The sequence below is a fragment of the Amblyomma americanum genome, chromosome 5, assembly GCF_052857255.1.
Source record: "Amblyomma americanum isolate KBUSLIRL-KWMA chromosome 5, ASM5285725v1, whole genome shotgun sequence".
NCBI lineage: Eukaryota > Metazoa > Arthropoda > Arachnida > Ixodida > Ixodidae > Amblyomma > Amblyomma americanum.
The window spans coordinates 48,161,602-48,183,174 of record NC_135501.1 but is presented as its reverse complement, the minus strand read 5'-3'; the positions used below and the strand labels follow the sequence as shown (position 1 = coordinate 48,183,174).

The window sequence follows — 21,573 nt, the reverse complement described above, 5'->3', positions numbered from 1 at the left end:
CACTCTCCAGCAGGAACCTTCTGATATTTTCTTATGATCTTAGGATCTTTTTTCGTTTCTGATCTTAGGATCTTTTCTCGTCGCTTTCTAAAAACCAACAATCGGCCTCTTGGCTTCTCCAGTAGTTCCAATACGCACGTACGACATGTCACACTACTGTAATGGCTACTCATAAACACTTACTATATTTTCTATAACTGCAAGGTTTCCAATGGGTCTTTGAACAGTATAAGTGCGCTTACCCTGTGTAGTTTCATCGACAACTACTGGATTCTTCGTCTGTGTTCTCAAACATTCAGCCTCTTTGCTCTGAGGGCCTTCTACTGCTAGAGCAGTCTTCAACAGCTGTACATCTTTCTGGTTCTTCTTCTCTCCTTTACTTCCGCCCTGTCTCTCGATATCCGTGCAGACGCAGGTAGGCACCACCGTCCAAACAACGTACAGCGGCGATTCGGCGTTCACCACGATGGCCCCGGGGACCGAAACCGGCTTGGGGCTTTCCAATGTGGATGATATGTCGGAGACCGAGTTCTGGGACCTGTACGGCTTGCCTTATGACATCCTGTTGGAAAGGTGGGCCATTTCAACCAGTAAGAAAACCACAGGCATCACTCGCTGTTACGCGCTGATTGCGAACAAGAAGTAGCAAGGAGAACAAGAAAAATGAAGTATCAACACAACAAGTACGGCAACGCTTAATTATGATTATGTGACACCAGTGCGCAAGCATTGTCTCCTGCTTCTTTGAAGTGATAACGTTGCCGGCGGAGCGCATTAATCAGCGAAAGCTGATTGGGGACTTCACTTTACAAGGTAGCCACCCGCACAGTTGTTCCTATGGCAACTGTCCTCAGGTTTCTCATTCATCCGCCCTCGACTTAACCTCCTCCCTTCATGCCGCATTAATCAGCGAAAGCTGATTGGGGCCTTCACTTTACAAGGTAGCCACCCGCACAGTTGTTCCTATGGCAACTGGCCTCAGGTTCCTCATTCATCCGCCCTCGACTTAACCTCCTCCCTTCTTGCCGTACCCGCCGCGGTGGCTCAGTGGTTTGGGCGCTCGACTACTGATCTGGGGTTGCCGGGTTCGAACCCGACCGCGGCGGCTGCGTTTTTATGGGGGAAAAACGCTAAGGCACCCGTGTGCTGTGCGATGTCAGTGCACGTTAAAGATCCTCAGGTGGTCGAAATTATTCCGAAGCCCTCCACTACGGCACCTGTTCTTCCTTTCTTCTTTCACTCCCTCCTTTATCCCTTCCTTTACGGCGCGGTTCAGGTGTCCAACGATATATGAGACAGATACTGCGCCATTTCCATTCCCCAAAAAACTAATTATTATTATTCATGCCACCACCCTCATGGTTCTCGTGGCAGCCAAGTTCCCGCCTAACCCTCCCTTCCCCTAGAAGTGGCGAGAGGACTTCTCTCTTCATTTTGCCGCCTGCTAACCATGACAGGTCATTTTTTGTTGAGTCACTTTCATTTTTAACGCCTCAGCGTCAAGGGTGTTATGATGCGGGAAAGCCGGCGTCGTCGTCGGTGTTGTTCGCCGTGAACAAAATAATCAGTGCAAACTTCGAAGATAAGGAGCCTATGTGGCAGGTCAGTCAACTAAGTCACGTGGCGTTGTAATGTCATCACAACCTGCTCACCAGATTGTGAGCAAACTGCCCAGAGGCCCTGCTGCTAGTGGTCTGTGTAATGTGCCATTCATTGCGCGATAAAGAAACCCAGGTGGCCGAAATTATCCGGAGCCCTCTACTACGGCGTCCCTCATAGTCTTAGTCACTTTGAGACTTTAAACTCCATAAATCAATGCACGCGTCAGACACTGGGTATTTTAACGCGATAGCGTTAAATGCCCCATTACCCAGAAAATCCTGCGCCGGTGTTGTCAGTGCATTCTTTAAACGCTGCACCATTGCAGGAGGAGTGGTGTGAGGACTGCCAAGGACGTATGAATGAAAGTTGAGAATGACCAATTCGACATATATGACCATTTAATCATCAACGCTATCGCTTCATATCCTTAAGAGAGAGCTTGAGTGTACCCTCCAGTCTTTTAATCTGTTCAATTTTTTCTTTTGCGAGGCGTTTAAGATACGCAAATACGGTCGAAGAAAGCGTTATGTACGGCATGACGGACACCAGGTGTGTGGCAATAAGCAGTTAGAAGATTAGGAGTCATATAATTTTGACCGCTTAATTTTCTAACATTCTATTTTAGGGCACAATAAAATACGATGAAATTAGAGGCATTCAACATCACATGCGAATCTAGTTTTTAAACTTTTGCAATTCACTTTGTGGTTCAGGATATTCGACCCAGAATTAAGCGGCGAAAATGACCAGATGCCGACGCAGAATAGCCGCACGTCATTCAGGGCGAAGCGTTTAAAGGCTGAAAAGCTATGGAGACGCTTAGTCGCACCAGGAGTGGAAAGCGATAGCATGAGATTTGCGCATTTGTCACAGCTTTTTTTTTACAACCAACGGCCCACCAGCCGCCATATTCTGAATTCTGTCTTACCAAATATCTGATATTCTCTCACCGCCACGACTTTTTCATAGAATATTGTTTTCCTTATATTTATTTTCTATTTTCATTCCATGTTGGTATCTAGAAACCAGGTTTCTCACAACTCGTTGGGAAGGTTGTGATGACGGCGCACACGGTCGGATGGCCTCTCCCAACTAATCAATTTCACCTGCAATGGTGGGTGCAAACCGGTGGCCAGGATTGCAGCTGGCAAGGTGTTCATGACGTCTTCTGACTAATCAGCCACTTTTGTCTCGAACCTCAGCAGGGTTTTGATTTGTCAACTCCCATGCTACCACAGAAAATGGGAATTAGGCTTGAGGAAATAAAAGTTGCAGGAACTCCCACTTCTCAGTGAACACCTTAACTGCGCCGTGACGGAAAGGACGAAGGCGTAGCGAAAGAAGAAAGGGGCGCCGTAGTGGAAGTGTGCGGAATATTCTGGGGATCTGACGGGCACTGACATTTCGCAGCACGAAAACACACGAGCGCACACGAGCGCATTTTTCTCAGCGCATTCGAGAAACACATGTTGGCAATGCCACATATATTCTATCCCTACTTCACTCAGGGAACGCGGCAGAACGCTGCGTACTGGTACAGGGGGCAACCTGGCCGTACGTGTGAAGGAGTGTCAAAACTGCTCAGCTTTGAATAATACCACAACCATTATCGGCCGCGGAAAGTCAAGGCACGAGCTCGAATTGTTAGAAGCGCTTATAATCAAAAAAAGAAACAAACGTGTTTGCATAAGTGACCCGTCTGTTATTCTCACTGAAACATAGGCATTTTTTATCTGGTTGGTAATGACGTCCGGACTTTGACGAATGTAGTATTTTTATGCGCTTGTGCAAGTAGTGGCTTAAATACGTGGTAGAACCAATGATAAATCACTTGAACGTCCGGCGACAGTCTGCGTGTGTCTTCTTCTGGTCCCGCGTCTTTTTCTTGCTGTTTTTGTTTTTCCTCTTCAATGCGAAGAGCATACGATGATGACTTAACCATGTTAAGAAAAACCCGGATAGGCGATCATACGGCGAAATGCGACAAATACGCGACAGCGTCAGAATTTAGCTTCTCGACGTCACTGCGGCTGAAAGGAGCCTCGTTCCCCGCACTCGCACCGGCTCCCAAGCGCTGGTGTTGCGGTCGTGGAGGACTGCGGCCGCGGCGTCTTCGCCATCGCCAGACGCTCGGGAAAGACCCGGAGGCGACATAACAGCCGTCCCTACGCTTCGAAAGCTGAAGAACTCACCTGGCGCGGCGCGAAAGTTTACACGCACGTGTGATCGCTCTGGCGATTTACGTTGCATTTGACTGCAATAGCCACGTGGGCAAGCTTTATGCCACGACTTCAGGCGACTGTTCCGCCATGGATGCTGGAGAGTTGAAACTGGAAAGCGCCAAGGCGACTTTGGCAAAAGGGTTCCGTAATGGAGCACATTAAAAGGTATTGCTCTCGAGCCCACCCAAGGCCTTGAAAGCAGCAGTCATATACAAAAGTACGGCCGCTAACCATGGTATCTTTAACTGCATTGCCCACTTTAGTACCATAACCACAAAAGGTATATTATTTGGTGTCCTCTGCTCGATTCAACTGCCTAGCAACTTCATTAAACAGGTTAATAATAATATAGATGTTTTTGAAGCAAAAATACGCAGTGGCTTTCTCGCTCGCAAGGAAGATATGAGGGCGGGGGTGTTGAAAGGATGAACAGTGAGTCTCCGTAGTCGAATGCTGGCGATTGTTTTATATCACAAAGGTGTCATTTATGTGGCGCAGGGCACGGTGTACAAATACATTTCTCTCCTGGAGATGCAAGCGCTGTCGACGGAGCCGATCCCGCATCCGCGCACCCTGATCACTGAGCTAACACAGCGGGTGGATGCAAGGTGACAGTTGCACAAAGCGCAGTGGGGTGTAGTTAGCTCTTTCCTTGGGAATAAGCCGTGGGAGGCTGGCAACGAGCTATACGAGCATGAAATACTGTAATGCGCTGTTGCCATCAAAAAAGTTTTTTGGGTAGTCAACGGTAACGAATAGTTTTTATTCCCTGAATTAGTAAGGGATAAACATTTTTCATGCGCGGCGAAAACAAAAAAACTCATAATAAATGTGATCAATACCAGCTGTAGTAGCGCCTATCTCGAAACGCGGCAACTTACATGGTGTTTTCGTACGGATCACCAGCTTTAGTTTCTAGGCGTGTCCTTGTTTGATGTCAGTGCAAGCTTTTTCTCATTACCGCACTACTTTCGCCGTTAGCGATGTAAACATTTAGAAAGCTTTTCATATTATCTTTCGCTCTACAGCTCAGAAGACTCGTTCAGTCGAAGGTGCCTACTGTACCTGCTGTGCCTGCTGCTGATTTTGTTTTTGGCCGCTGTACTTTTCGTCATCGCCGCGGCCGTTGCTGGTATGAACTCGCGTTCGTTACTTTTTCCTTGCCTAGATAGAAATTGCATGGTTTCTTTCTTTAGAATGATACCATCCTTTCTTGTCTGGGTTCTGCATGTATGTCGTCTTGATTACGGACGACACAAAATGAAGTTAGTTAACAGAAACTTTATGTCATTGGTCAGAGCATGCTCACAACATATTATGGTGTGATATCACAGATCACTTACATGGCAACACCAGCTACCACAAAAACTTCAGACGACCTTTCATGTAAACATACCACTGTTTAGTGTACCCGAAAAGAAAGATGTTTATAAAAGATGAGCGTTTTTATACAAGGGACAACTCAGTGACTTACGGCCAACCCGTCAAAGCTTCAACCCGTACTCTTTCAGATTAGAAGCATTCCAGCAGATGAAGTCAATCAGATGAAGTCAATCAGGGCGCAGCCGGAGCAGGACTAAGCACATAAGTTTTCATTGTTTACATGCTCACAAAACAAGTTGTCATCGCATTCGTCGGAAAGCTTGGCATCTTACTTCAGCCCTTCAATTCTGGCTAAGCCTTTTGCTCTTAAGTGTGCATAGGTCAGCGCATAAGTAAAATGCAGAACCTCCAGCCAAGAAACCGAAGTGTGTCTTCACTACCTTTGGTTAGAAGCCAACTTTATTGCAGTACCAATGTATGCAACGTTTTACCGCTTGAAGACAGTTCAAATAAGCAGCAGAGGGCGAAAAATGCGACCAGGCCAAGGCCGTAACAAGACGCCTGACAGAGGCACATCCTCCTGAATAGGCATCACAAGGCACACGGCTAAGGTAAATGTCAAGCATGCAGATTCGTGTCTAGATGAATGCAACAAATGTGGAAGAAATAAATGTACAAAATGGAACACTGCCTACTCAATGGTGCTTATACATGACATCCAGTTTAAAAAAAGCCTTAAGTGCACACAAGCATAAAATACAGAAGAGGATTACAAAGGAGTTTACATGCTTTAAGTCTGCTCCTCAAGGATCATGCCGTGTACATGATTCTTTCGATCAGACGTAAATTCCATCACTAAGGAAAGAAGCTGGGGGCAACAGTTTAAAATCACAAAAGATAAATGCGTAAACTTTGGAAATCTATTGTATGCGTGGGATTTCGAAACATGAAACAGCGAGCTTCTTAAACTATAGTATGTGAGAAATATTAAATCGAAGCGCAAACATTGAGTTAATATATTATTTATGGTGCAATCAAGATGCAGTACTTCTTTTGCAGTACCGTTTTTGTTAAGGTTGGACTTGAAAACCATTTTCTTGACTCTGCAGGAAGAACTGACGCCAGAAGGGGAGCGAACTCAACCACTCTATCAAGGTGGATTACCAGAACTACCACAACTACCGAGAGCATTGATGCAAACTCAACGGAAACGAATACGACTACAACTACGACTGCAACAACGGCGACTACCACCACCTCTACTAAGACTAGTACAACGACAATGACAACAACCACTAGTTTAAGGTCCACTGCAACTACCACTACGACGACGACTACTACTACCACTACCTCCCCTACACCTACAACGACGAATACCACTACTACGACCACAACTACCACTACAACGACTACTACCACTACTACAACCACTACCACTACTACAACTACAACTACTACAACCACGACTACTACAACGACTACAACCACTACCACCACCACCACTACAACTACAACTACCACTACCACGACGACCACTACCACTACTACTACGACAACTACCACTACCACCACTACTACAACCACAACTACCACCACTACTACGACAACTACCACCACCACCACTACAACGACGACAACTACTACTACTACAACTACTACTACGACCACTACAACCACAACGACCACCACTACCACCACTACGACAACTACCACCACAACTACAACTACGACAACAACCACAACCACTACAACCACAACAACCACCACAACAACCACTACAACCACAACGACCACCACTACAACTACAACAACCACAACCACAACGACTACAACGACCACAACGACTACGACCACAACAACCACTACAACCACCACGACAACTACCACAACTACAACTACTACTACGACGACTACCACATCCACAACCAGTACGACCACCACGACAACTACCACAACTACGACGACGACAACCACAACCACTACGACGACCACGACTACTACAACCACAACATCGACTACAACCCTGCCCCCTTGCACGGACTGTAAGCATGCTTCTTTCCATTTCACCTTACAGTACCTTTAGACACGGCCAACAATTTTAAACATTTTTCGTGATGAAACTAGAGCCAAGGAGTGCTTCAGCTTCAAATACAAGATGTGGGGAGAGTGGGATTAATATAAATGGCTAAGCCAAAGATATAACAGCTCCTCTGATTAATACACTAAGTCCGTAAGCTTAGCTGTAAATGTTTTTGTTGAGAACACTAGGTGTGAAAATGCAGAAGCATGTCGCTTTGGAAATGTGTAGCTTGGCTTCCGAGTATAAAACACAGGCCCCCAAAGGAAAAATACGTGTGTTCAAAAACGTGGTTTCAAGACATATTGCACCACTCAGTCGAAACCTCAGAAGCTATGCAGGAATTGCTGAACCATGCTGTAGAAGGGCCGGTTTCAGTTCGTTTGTGCTAGTTTGGTTGATGTGTTTAAAATCCGCTCGGGTGTTTTGGCATGTTTCCCCTATATGTATGAAGACGAGGAAATGGGATGGCATGGTGGCGGTTGGTAATCGATGCCATACCATCTGCTCGGTTTTTGTCATTTAAAGATGAGGACGCAGTAGATTTGTTGGTAGTTTCTTTAATGCATAGTAATGCCGTGTTAGTAGAGTAGGCGGCCCCTCGTACTGCTAAACGAGCGCGGTCCGTCCACTGCGCGGTTCACAATGGCTCAGGCTTGCTCGTGGGCGGCCGTGCTGCCCGGGTTGCTGAAGTGCGCTGGAACCCAGATGAGAATGATGTGGCGATTGGGAGGGTGCATGTCCATAGCGGCTGCACAGTTACCACAGTCTACCATAAAGTCAGCAGTGAAACTCCAATAAGAAACGGTGTCAGGAAGGGAAACAAGATCTCGCCAATGCTATTCACCTCCTGTTTACAGGAGGTATTCAGAGGTCTCGATTGGGGACAGTAGGAGAATACCTTTTGGAGAATACATTTAATGGAGAGTACCTATTACGGTAGCAATTCGAGCCTTCAGCGTGGCGGCGCCGTGGCGGTGGCAGCGCCGCCACGCTCTCCCGTGGCTGGTCACGTGGTGCGGAGCAGCTGCCGGCGGCGCGGCGCCGTGGTTGATCACGTGGTTCGTCCCGCGGTTGGTCACGTGAACAGCCACGTGGTGCGGAGCGGCGCGCCGCTGAAACCGAGCTGCCACAGCTGTGCATATGCGCCGTGTCAAGTGGGACGAAGATGAAGGAACGCCCAGCGAAACGGAGCGGCGAAAGACTGACTTAGCAACTCAACTGAGCAAGTTCCACTTGGCCAGCTGTAGCTATCACGTCACTCCAGGTTTAACCAGAGCTAAACCACCGCCAGTTTTGGTCAGCGACCCACTGAGAACATAGCCTTGCTCAGGGAAGAATTGCAAAGCGCGGTCAATGAATTAGACAGGCAGAGCAGTACCGTGGGTCTAAATTGAATATGCAGAAAAACAAAACAGTGCTCAACAGTCTCGGAAGAGAACAACAGTTTACATTTGGTAACAAGATGCTGGAAGTGGTAACGGAATACGTATATTTATGGCAGGTAGTGACCGTAGTTCCGGAATACGAGAACGAAATAACTGGAAGAGTAAGAATGGGGTGGAACGCACTTTTGAAAGATCTGTCAGAAGAATGGCAGCTTGCAAACATCCCTCAAGACTAAAGGATATAACAGATTTATCTTAACAATAATCACCTAAGCGACAGACACTTGTAGGCTAAAGAAAAGTCTGCAACTTTAATACAGCGCAGCTAGCTATGGAAAGAAAAATGATAGAGAAATGAAAGGGACAGAACGAGGGAGAGTAGTCCATAGATCATACATAGGCTAATGACATGCTGTTCGAAATAAGGTAGAAATGGGTTTGGACAGGGAAATTAATGCGAAGGCATTAAAGGTAACGGACAGGATTCCAAGAGAAGCGTAGCAAGGGGCAACAGAAAGTAGGTGGGTGGATGATATTAAGAAGTTTGTGGGGATAGGCTGGCCCCAGCTGGGACAAAACAGTGTTGATTGGGGAGATATAAACAGCCCTTTGTCCTGCAGTTGTCATAGTCAGGCTAAGGATGATGATGATTGCACCAACCAGACTTGTGAAGCTGCAAAATGGATTTCGGGCCCAGGAGGCAAAGTATATTTGCGCCGCTCTGCGATGTTGACCTTGCTGCAGTCAGCAGCACGCGAAGAAATGCGAATGGGTGAACCGAAATAACCGTGCACATTCAGTATGACTGTTACTAAACCACGTGATGGAATATTGACTGGCAACCCGTTGGTGCCAGTAGAGTGCGCGTGAGCACCAGCGCCACACATTCGGTTATGTCAACGGCTCTTGTCAAAAAATGTGGGAAAAGAGAATATGTACCCGTATCATTAGGTCTTAGCGCAAAACCCTGTGGCGTAGCCGTCAGCGGCGTGGGCGGCAAATAACCAGGGAACCTGGGGTACGTGTGACCCAGGTTGCTCTTCCCGAGGAAACACGCCATATAGATCACGCGATCTTGTGACATCATCACAACCTTCCCACCGGATTGCGAGAAAAGTGCCCACAAAAGCAGGATGCAATTAATGATTGACCGCGAAAGGTTGCTCGGCAACTGCAGCCGGGGTTTCACAAGCCCCACCGGTGGTTGTGGTCGCAGCAGCCACTTGTCGTGGCAGTGGCAGACACTTGGAGGCTAGCGAAAATGCTTCAACTTAAAGACAGCGCAGCTGTAAAAAAGAAAAGAAAAATGATAGGGAAATGAAAGGGACAAAAAGTGGGAGAGTATATGGAAGAACGCGCATGCAGGTAAGATTGCTACTTCTGAAGGTTTTCGGCTCACGACGGTTACTGCCATTGGAAATTAAGACTGCTCGTGCCTCTGGCAAGCTAAGCTGGAGGCGCAGTGAAGTTCTGCAGAAAACGTAGAAAACTAGCACGCGTCTGGTCGGAGCAATTTCATATTGTTATCTAGCGGCGCCACGAGTGGTATGACTCCCAGCGATATATGAGTGTAAATTAGAGAACAACCAATTTCGAATATATGCGAGTTAACTTTTATGCTCTCGCGTCATAACTTTAAAGCGGAACATTATTGTCCCCTCCGGTGATTGTGTTCTCGCTCATATGCGCTGTTGCGTATCAATGTTTGCGAATGTAACAGAAATGCTTTACGAATGTTGACACGAATTCTCACTGAATGTTCATGCCTTATTTTAGGTATCAAGTTGCTCATCTGCACGGTGGGCCCCCATGCCTTATTTCCGGACATGTATGTTCCCGATGGCGTCTGCCACTACCTATACTATACGGACGTCTTCATCGTCAGTGGCAAGGTGATGGCAACTGAGCTGCAGAGCTCCTTCCAGACGTTCAAGAATGTTCTGAAAACGTACTCGAAGACAAAGGGAGGCCTCTCTTTCGACATCAAGTGAGTGGAACTCTACAACGCACTGGCTGTGGGCGTTCCGGCCATTCCGTGCAGATCAGATGGAGGCACGCGCATGTCGGCAAGATTGCTACTTCTGAAAATTTATTTTCGGCTCAAGACTGTTACTGCCATTGGAAATTAAGACTCCTCGTGCCTCTGGCAAGCTAAGTTGGACGTGCAGTGAAGTTTTGCAAAGTAGAAAAGTAGTACGCGTCTGTTCGGAGCAATTTCATATTGTTACCTAGCTGAATTTCACATCCCGATTGTTTTAAAGAATATATTAGTTTTTTCTTCAGAATTCTCCGGTCTCTCCCCACGTGATATTTCGCAGTTATCTTAAGCATGAAATGACGTCATAACTTAAGAAAGTCACAGGACATATTTTCTCGCCAGCAAGGTCTGAATAAGAATCGGAAAATGTCACAGTGCTTTCCGGAAGCAGTACCGAGATACAGATTATTTTGTGACAGCTGCTTGTTACCTGACAGTCCGCGGGGTCACATACTGAGTCCAGAGGGAAACGTGCACCCCCGTTACACGTCATCTTAAGCTGTAACTTTGGAAATCTTCCTCTGACATGTCTCAATTCACCCGTCTGAACATCTTTTAATGAATTAATAAGCACTGCCCTTTATTAATATTGTCCGCGACGGGCTTAGCAAAAAGTTATTGACTATAACAAGAAAACTGATGTTTCTAATCAACGACGCTAGATTTAGGCATGAATTTCATTGCAGGCAAGTCGTGTTGCTTTTTAAGAAGGCTCATAGAAGACGGCACTCGCAGTCGGGTATCCTTCAGGAGTTTTGGCGCTGAACGTACCACCGTATTCGCACACTCGTGTTCTTTGAACTGAAGGACGCGCATGATCCGCCTGGCTGCAGTAGAGTCTTGGCGAGCTGTCGCCACCACTCGCTATTCTTATGTGGGCAGCATAATTATCTTACTTCGCCGGATACGTATTTTAATATCCGCGCACTCAAGCTGGCGAGCGTGTTGGAAGAGGCGCATTGGAAAAGGCTTTGAAACAAGTACCGGCGGTCCTGAGATTAACAAATTGAGGACACTGAACGCTTGGTAAAATTCTATAGTTGCTATAAGTTTGCACGTTTTGAAGAGGCAATCATTTTCGGGTACCAACCGTAAGTAATATGTATTTTCTGTGATAAAATTCTGTGCCAGGGCTTGGACTGAACATTAAGGGGGGGACACTTTGTTGAGCTAAAGGGCGATGAGGCGAAAGCGTTTAACGCGATGTTGCTGCTTGTGTCACTGAAGTGAGTTAAGATATTAATTATTTGCGTTTGCCCGTATTCTGAGACATCATTGAAGCGAGCGCTAATAGGGATTTTGCGCGGTACACGACTCTGTGGACATCTGCGAGTCGTCTGGCGCGGGCAAGCGCAGGCGCCGGTGGCGCCACCTCGAGCATGCGCAGTGAACTACCAATGACGCAACATCGCCTACGAGATCAGCAGCTCGCTCTAGCGCGTGCGGCCCATCGCGGAGGCGATGTGCGCAAGAGCGTAACGGACGGACGGAAGGACGCAGCATGAGCCATTGAAGGCTTTCGCCTTAATAACCTGCCCCTAAAAAAGAATGCGACCAGAGGAGCGCTTACTAACTTTTTACTCATTTCGTGTATAGAGTGCTCCGTCTGGGGCACACTGCAGCGCACGCCCTACTTTCAGCTACCCAGCAAGAACTCGCTGCAGAGAACGAATAGATGAGATATTGCGAAGAGCCCGACTTTAGACGCACATCACTAGAAGTTTCCAGCTAGACGATGCAGCCGGAGAAACTGCAGCAATCTCTGTGCTGTCTAAGGCATCGAAAGTGAAGTTAATTTGCCTGCGAGGCTGCTGGTTCAAATGCTGTCGGGGAATATTTAACGATAAAGGATTTCTTCTTGATTGCATAGGCAGAGAACGTTTAGAGACGCTGTAGATAGGCTGTACCCTGTGCTTGGCTCCAGGTCCTGACTCAAGCTCACAGTTATGTGCAGCTGTATGTTCGAAGCGGTTTCCGAACGACATTATTCTCAGTTCGCCTGTAATGGGATCGCGTCATTTAATGATTTAAAGGCAGTGATGAAAAAATCGTGTGCACAAGAAGGGGGCAATGCAATTCTTTTCGTTTTACTTATTGAATAGAAAACTGAATCGCGTAAACGTCACTTGCATTTGTGTTCCTGTTGCCACTATAGCCTCTCGAGCTGTGCTTGTGTTTTTATAAAGTTGTGGACAACGCAGCTCGTCCTCCTGTTGGCTTCTTCTGGTGTACGCACTCCTTTCATCAGGTTTCTTCGTTGGGAATATGCAGCAAAATGGCCCAGCAATGCATGTTTATTCAATTCTACTAGTGCCGTGCGCGCCATTGAGAGATTGCAAATATTCATGAGAATCTTAGGTTCTCAGCGGCTACAGCAAACACGTTACGGTCGAGGCCTGCTTAATTGCATTTGGCGATCAACTTAGCTTGAGTCTCAAGGGCCTCATTTATTAGTCAGCGAGCCAACAAGCCTTGATTCGCCTGCTCTAGTCTGGACGTGCAATTTTTCTTTCTTGTTTTACATCGAGGGCTCGAGAGGTTTTACACCTTGCGCCGTTGGACCACAATGTCGTTTCACTCCCCAACCTCCTCCTTTTCACCCTTGCCGTTTCTCCACGCGCGCTAACGGCTGTGAAAGCGAGCATGTGGCTGCCATCCCCTATACCCCGGAGACCTCGCACTCCCTGAGAATATCGAACGATGCCGCAGAAAGCTACATAGCTCGCACATGCAGCACAGCTGTGTCCCATTTTACCGCATTACGCTGTAATACTAGCAATTCAATTGTTGAGCATGAAGACGCCACCACATTGGCTTCGCTCCACCTCAGATGTCAACAGAGAATAGGGAAAGCTTTGGCTTTCACAGTGGTGCTCTTCCGCACTCGAGAGCTGTCCATACAGCGCTGCAGCCACGTTGTGAGGCAGACCTTTTTTCGTTTCAGTTCTGCCATATTAATATATACCTACTTCTCTCGTTTACATGTTTATTTTTCTGTCGCCTCTTATTTGGCCTGTACCACACACGATGGCTACATTCTAATTGTGTTGATACCATGTTATAGCACAATTCAGCTAATTCGAAACATTCATGAGTGATCATAGCCCACCCCGTGAGTCACTATTGTGGTGCTTAGCACCGGTTGTGAGGAATTGTGGTCAGAATCACTAAATTGTTTCGTGATATGACAATGTTTTCTTGCCTTGAACGAGCTTCTGAATACATGGCTTGTACTTTGGTTTTTCAGCTTTAACGTTCCGAAGAGACCCAGCCTATGAGGGATGCCGTATTGAAGGGCGGCGGATAATTTCAGCCACCTGGGGTTCGTTAACGTGCACTGACATCGCACGGTACATGGGCCTCTAGCATTTCGCCTTTGTCAACATGCGACCTCCGCTCTGGTGCTGAACCCACGTCTTTCTGGTTAGCAGCCGAGCATCATAACCACTGAGCCACCGCGGCAGCTTTTTCTTAATCAAGCTATCTTCATAAAAAAATATTATTTAATACATTATTTCGCCGCTCACTACTTGGTTCGTTTCGATTAGACATTGAAATTTTTCCTTCTCTTCTGGCGAGTTATTTCCATTGTCATCTTTCATGTTTCTGATAATATTTTTACCGAGTGTCTAATTTTTGTATTCGTAGCATTCTTTAGTGAGATTTTATCTCCTAGCTGCGTGAAATTGGCATGTGGTGCAAGGGCGTGTTTCGCACTGTTATTGAACGTTTTTAAAATGCTATTGCAAAATCTGCGAAGAAAAGGAGCAGGAGACTCAGTCAAGCTTGGCTCAGAGCTGCTTTTTGTCCCCGCTGCAAGCATTTTTTCTGTTTAAAAAATGCAAACTAAAGATTGACATTAATATAACGGAAAGCAATTTATTCCTCCTATCAATAAAGCGTTTTCGGGAAACACTTTTATGAGACGTACTCGATTGCCGCAAGCCCATAGCTGGCGGCGACGTCATTGGCTCGCTCGATGGCCCGTAATTGAATCTTCGTGTTGGAGCAGATGACCAGCACGTGAGCTGTACTAAGTCCGCTCGGGGCAGTGGGAACTTTTGCGCGGTTCCAGGGGACGCGGTCGTACGTCGCTTCTTCGCCGCAGTTATTGCAATTAGGGCAAGCACCACCGGATTCAGAAGGAAGTGTGTTTGCATGTGGAGCCAGGTAACTTTTTCGCCTTTAAGTATTTGTGGCAAGGGGCATGCGCACACCTCTCCAGCCTAAAGTGATGAGTGATGCCATGAAACGAAATAACCCGTCTCTTGGAATCCGTGTCGGAGGGCGAGCTCACTGCTCGGCCGACGAAGCCTCGCGTCTGTGCGTGAGCCTCCTCGTTCTCCGGATTAGACGAGTGGGTCGGGACACAGATCAATTCGACTTCTTTAAATATAAAACTGTTGAAAAACTCTAACTACCATGTTATTTAGTCAATCGGTGTGCATTCTGCTTCTTCTCAAAATGGGCGAAATTGCCAATAACTTGTGCGCGTCTGATAGATAAAAAGCTAGGCGCGTTCGATGAGGGAAGCTGAATATATGCTTTAAAATTTGGCCGGCAATGATATAAATGTCCACATTTATGCCGAGATAATACTAGAAACCGCACATTTCCCTATTATTTCTTCCACATTGCTTTTGCATCATCCCGCCGGGCAGTCAGCGCTGTGATCTGGGACTTACTTTCGCTTGTAGCAGTAGTAATCTTTTCCACCTGAGTATTCTTTAGGGAGATCTTGTCTTCTTCACGCCAAGATAGCTCAGCGGCTATGTCAAGTCAGTCTCGGAAACAGTGTCGCTTGAGCAATTCATAGCCTCTCCATCGCACCTGCACGCTATCAGTCATATACAGCTTTGAAGACTTAAGTCCAGCCTTCTCGGGCAGGAATTATAAAAATCGGACAATTGTAAGACACTGTTATGGAAGTATTCAAGGTAATGGTTCATTTTTCTGATATACAGCAAAATCTGCCTTTTAAAGTTTTTCTATCGATCGCATCAAATAGTTGAGGCTGCCATAGAAAACCAATGGGGAACGCTTTCGACGATAGCAGAAACGTGAATTGGAAAAAAAAATACAAGACAGCCGGCGGATGATCTGTGAATTCATCGATTTTTATAAAGAAATCTCTAATTATATGAAAAAATGGTTCATAAACGGTTTCCCGCCCAAACATACTTTTGTTCAGAACTGCTGGGTATGGCCTGCCTCAAAGCCCACGCCTAGCTACTCGTTATACCTTCCAGCACTGGAGTCACTTGTGGACGCCAAGTGTCTTTTTTTCTGTTCTAGGTACGTTGACGTCGCCACCATCCAGAAGAACAAAGGGGTTATTACGAACCTTGCGTCTGGCAACATCGGGAATTATGGGTTTCTTGGCTTGATAGCACCCATCGAGATATTGCAAGACTGGGTAGAGAATAAAGCCAGTGGCATCCTCAAGGTGCGTCTTCCGTTCAGCAGAATTAATCTACGTACGAAGCCCCGCACTTTGTAGAGTGGTTGCATGCTCTGGGCGTGGACGCTATTAGCTGCTGACTGCCAGTAGGGTGCTCGGTTGAGTCCTTTGGGAACCTAATGCGCTTCAGCCGGGAACGTTTTACCGGCACGGTAGGATCATTTTGGGCTGGTGCGTATTCGTCCCTGCGCCTTGAGAGCAGGGGCACACGAAGATGATCAACTTTAACTTTCTAGCACTACACCGCTGAAAGAGCATGGGCTAAAGAGAATGTTTTCAGTCATGATGAAAACAATGTTTTTGATAATTTCATGCTGGAAATATCACGAGGTGAACGGTGCTGGCGCTCATCGTCCTCTTGATGAAAATGTCTGCTACGTCCTTTAAGCACAGCAACGCGTGACGCTGGGGAGAAAACTGGGAGGATTATAGAGAGATGAAGAACGCTGGTGTAATGTCATGCAGTTGTCTTGAGAGAAAACTACCACTGTAACCGTTCATGCCCCGTTGGAATGCTGGGAAATATAACCTGGTTATGTCGCTTCAATAGTGCCTGCCTCCAAATCAACGCGCAGCGCTTTTTTTCTCTGGAAGGAGCTCACAAGAATCGTATTGCTGCTCTCTAAACTAAAGACGATAAATTAAACGTCTGGATTAAGTAAACCGAAGACAGGTGATTTCATGTACCCTCAAGAAGAGCCCAAAGATACGGCCTGGGGCATCGGCAGCCACCCGGTACAGCGTGCAGCGCTTAGTTCCTGCATGGCATCCACTCCATTATGAAGTACCTGTACACGGGATAATTAGGAAGGATATTTATTTAATTTTAGATAATGTAGGCATTTACAGGCTCATACATATGTAGGCAGAGGGAAAAAAGTTCAAACTTCAAAGCAGGGAAGAGAATATTGCGTTTGCAATGATTATGTCGGAGGAGAATACCAAATAAGCAATAAAAACAAACAACTCACTGAAGATGGTGCAAAGGATATAATATTAAGTGAATCACTCCTCGGTGAAATACTGCAGTTACAAGGAATGTAACAGAGAAAGATGCAGACGTGAAAAAAGTAAATACGCGCAAAGCAAAGTTGTGCAAAATACACGAGGTAAGCATAACAGCCTGTTCCTTTTACAACCGACGAACATAGGCTTTGAATTAAAAATTGGCTGAAAGCAGCTGAACTCTAAATCTGCCTATGGCGCCGACTGCGACACTGGAGTCCTGTATGAATTGAGGGCTGGGAGGCTGAGAATGTCGCTTGGTGAATGTGCTAAACTTTAGGCAGTTCCTGTTCATGAAAAAAATCGTAGAAGTAAAACGACTCCGGTCGTCATCGCTTACAGCCCAGAAGCCACGGCTAAGAACTGGGTGTTCTAACCGGCCAGACATGAAACACAGCCGCAGTCGAAATCCAGCTTGGTATCCTGAACGTCTATCTGTAGGAACAGCGGCTGAAAGGAATAACATTCTCTTCCTCTTCCAGGAACTTAAGAACTTTCAAGGGGGAGACAAATCCAGAAGGACAATCATAGCGATCGGCACGTTCCGATACAACGAGCACGGCACGTGGACCAAATTCACAAGCCTATTCGAGAAAACCGTAGCACAAGGGTGAGTTCTGTTTGCCTTCCAATTTGCGAACCAGAACAGAAAGAGACACTTGTTCATGCTCGCTACCTGCCAAGTGCCAAATTATCGGGTTTTTCCACGCGATAGCACAAAGGGTCCCTTCAGCGGAGAACCCGGAGTTCGTAGGTGGCTGTTCAAAAAAATCCGAATTGGTCAATGGGGTCATGACATAACATGCGGAGCATGGAACTGAAATCGATAAAACATGAGATAATCAGCGAATATAACGCGGCAAGATGTCTCAAACGTCATGAGTTGTGAGAATATAAAATGAACAAAAAGCACTGAAAACAGCCTTGGCGATAGTACCGAGACCCTTAGGTCGCAAGTCAGGCACGTTAATGGCTACGTTATGAAGCCACGCGGTAATGACATGGATGAAAGGGGCCTTGTGTGTCTTGTTGTAATAAAAAGGTAAACATAAAAACAATAAATAATATAAAAATCGACTGGAAAAGACTAAAAATAAAATAATAAATGTTCCTGGAATTGGTAAGCAAAGATGGGGTGAGAGATAAACCATTATGCTATGGAGAAAAAAGCATCCTTGTCAGCGAACTGTAATGCAAAGAGGACTTCATGTCGCTGAATGAAGCTATTCACGCTGTCGCATCCTACTCATAAGGCGCAGATTTTCAGTTCATTTCATTTATTAATACCCTCAGGGCTATTTCGCATTACCCAGGGGAGAGATGAAAAAGATAGCATATTAAACAGAGGTAAGAAACACAACAAAAAAGTAAAAAATACAAGTTGTTAAGCTCCTAATTATACAATGTTAGCTAGTCCATTTTTAAAACGATTATGGTCTTCAATGGCGGCGATAAGTCCGAGAAGGTGGTTTCAATCCTGTGATGTGCGGGGAATAAAACTGTGGGAACAGCCATTAGTGCGGCAAGAAATAATACAAACTTTGTGAGAGTGGTCAACGCGGGCAGAACGATAGGACGGATTAGAGATTAGTTCATTGCGCAGGTGGTTGTTATGTAAGTATATTTAGTGAAAATGGCAAAGGCGGGAATTAAAGCAGCGAGAGGCAAGTGATGGTAGACTTAAGTTTTGTTTCATTGTAGAGGCACTGGCAGTCCGTTTGTAGTTATGAAGAATGAACCGAGTAGAATTATTGTGAACAAGTTCGAGTGAGTTAGCTAGGCACAGCTTGGGTCACATACAGAGAAGGCATACTAAAGTTTATTGCGGACAAATATTTTGTAAAGGAGCAATTTTAGTTATACTTGGGGAGAAGAAAAATTACACCGCAGATATCCGAGCATTCGATTGGCTTTAGATATAATATGGCTGATATTAAGGGACCACGTCTCGCGTAATATGTACGCCAAGGTAGCGGTAAGATGTTACTGACTCCAGGATAGTGTTATTAAGGAGGTAAGCAGCTAGACTTGACTCTCTACGCGATACGCGGAAGAATTTACATTTATTGATATTAAGTGACATCAGCCAGTGACTGCACCAATCGAAAATAGCGTTAAGATCAGATTGTAACCTGCTAACATCCTAGTCACTAGAAATTTCTCTGAGCACAACACAGTCATCGGCAAAGAGATATATGTTAGAAGTAACGTGTTGGGGTAAGTCATTAATGTAGATTAAGATAAGAAGGGGACCCAAACCCGAGCCTTACGGCACTCCAGAGTGGACCTCGCTACAAGATTAAGTATTATCGTTACAAGATAACAAACCGGGAACAATGACAAAGGAAGTGTTCTAGCCACGTAATAATTTTGGGGTCAAGGTTCAGTTGCACTAATTTTTAGAGCAGTAGTTTGTGGAAAACTTTTTCGAATGTCTTGGCAAAATCTGAGAAAATGCAATCGGCAAGGAAGCCTCGGTCAAGGATTAGGTGGAGTTTATGCGTAAAGCTAATTAGTTGCGTTTCACAAGACAATGTTTTTCGGGAGCTGTGTTGTGCGTGTAAAAAAACTAATTTGAATCCAGAAAGTGGAACATTTCGGAATAAAGAATGTGCTCTAAGATTTCGAATGGGATACTGGAAGGTGATGTTGGACGGTAGTGATATGGGGAAGCGGTACTACCCGATTCTTGACATGGAACCACCTTCCCAATTCGCCAGTCGTCAGGACTTTAACCTGTATCAATGCACTGTTGAAAAATTAATAACAAACAAAGTGAAGAGAAAACGTTGGTACCGTTCAGAATTAATAAGGTTGACGCCTGGACTTGCGGACACCTTCAAAGACTCAATTATGTTCTCGATACCACAACTATTAATAACAACTGAATTCATGGGCAAATACTTGTAGAAGGGCGGATTAGGTAAAAATGACCCATCGCAAGAGACAATAATCTTGCAAAATATATTATTCAAAACGGTTGGACATTCAGACTCAGTGATAGAAGCTCCGCTAGAATCAGTTAGTGTTATTGAGTTCTTTGAAGAAGGATTAACAACACGCCATAATTTTTTAGGGTTATCACTAAGCATGCGTGGTAGTTTCGTCTGCATGAAGTAAGTTTTTGCTTGTTTCAATGCCGGAACGTAAGTATTGTTACCTTCTTTATACACTGCACAATGGTCATCGGAAGGAGCCAGCTTAGGGGCTCGATAAAAGCGCTTCTTTCGGTTAGTTAACGGGGGCAAGTAGGAGTTATACCAGTGTATGTTAGCACCCGAATTGATTACATATTTCGGTACGTGTTTTGAAATCAATTCATTTACTTTGAATTTAAAAATAGTCCAGTTAGTGTTCACGCTTCGATCTGAAAAAAATGCGTCTTGGAAAACTACAGGAAAATGGCTAAGTCATTGTTAATTTGTTCAAATTTAGCTCTGCTGGAACCGCGAATGGTTTTAGTGGTATTACTTGTTTTAACTTCCGCGACTCTAATTTCAAATGCTAACACTACGTGGTCACATAAACCAGGCAGGTTGGCAGGTAGGATATTGGAGACACAAGGTCTGGGCTTGTGGCTAGGATAAGGTTCGAGGTGTTCGCGCTATGGTTGAGTGACCTGGTGGGTTTAGTAACGAGTTGACTTAAGGAAAAGATAAAAACAGAAATCTAAAAAATCGCTACTCTGGGATGAAAGTGGGCTTTAGATATGCAGTTCAGACTATCATGAAATGCCCAGGAAGTTGAAGTCGCCTAAAAGAAATATTGCTGCAGTAGGATGGCGTGTTAATTCTATGTTAAGGGCGTCATGAAGCTCGGAAACAAAAGTGGACGAGTACGACGGAGGGTGGTAACATACACCAAAAATAAATTTATTGTGGCCAAGTTCGGCGCATGTCCACGTAGATTCGAAGTCGATTTAAATGTGAATATGATAGAAAGAAATAGATTTAGCTCCCGCGAGCAACACGTCGCAACCAACGCGGGTAGTGCGATCACAGGGATGAACTGTGAAATGCGATTACCTGTAAAATACTTCACTGCTTTGAACATTGGGGTGCAACCAGGTCTCGGTTTGTGCAATGATGTCTGCGTCACAGGTGTCGATAACAGAGTTAAGGGAGTCACAATTGTTAAGGATGCTTGGAACGTTAGACAGAACAGATAAAGTTGATTTAGAAGATTGCGCATCACGTCTCTCGCGTGGCACAATGAGGACACAATTTGCGACTCATAGGAAATATTTTCGCCAGGTCTTTGGTGAGGCAGCTTCTTAAAGGGAAGCTGAAGCAATTTTCGAAAAAATTGTGTTCCATGCGGCATTTTATTGTTTTTAGTCCGCTGAAACCGAATATCTCATTCAAAAAGGGCGGAAATAAACGCATAAAAGGTGATTTTTGGAAGAAAACAGGCACCAGTGCCTCAGGGCGCCGAGCGAACGCCGCGAATGCCCGCGA

General features: G+C 45.6%; 1 protein-coding gene across 1 annotated transcript; it reads left to right on the top strand.

The window, feature by feature from the left end:
• The first annotated feature begins 466 nt into the window (after positions 1 to 466).
• On the top strand, positions 467 to 17,730 carry LOC144133843 (uncharacterized). The gene is made up of 7 exons (XM_077666921.1): positions 467 to 573; positions 1,928 to 1,955; positions 6,447 to 7,189; positions 9,233 to 9,312; positions 10,389 to 10,599; positions 15,946 to 16,096; positions 17,599 to 17,730. Exons 1-7 carry the CDS (start codon positions 467 to 469, stop codon positions 17,728 to 17,730), a joined length of 1,452 nt encoding a protein of 483 aa, XP_077523047.1.
• Positions 17,731 to 21,573: the final 3,843 nt, after the last annotated feature.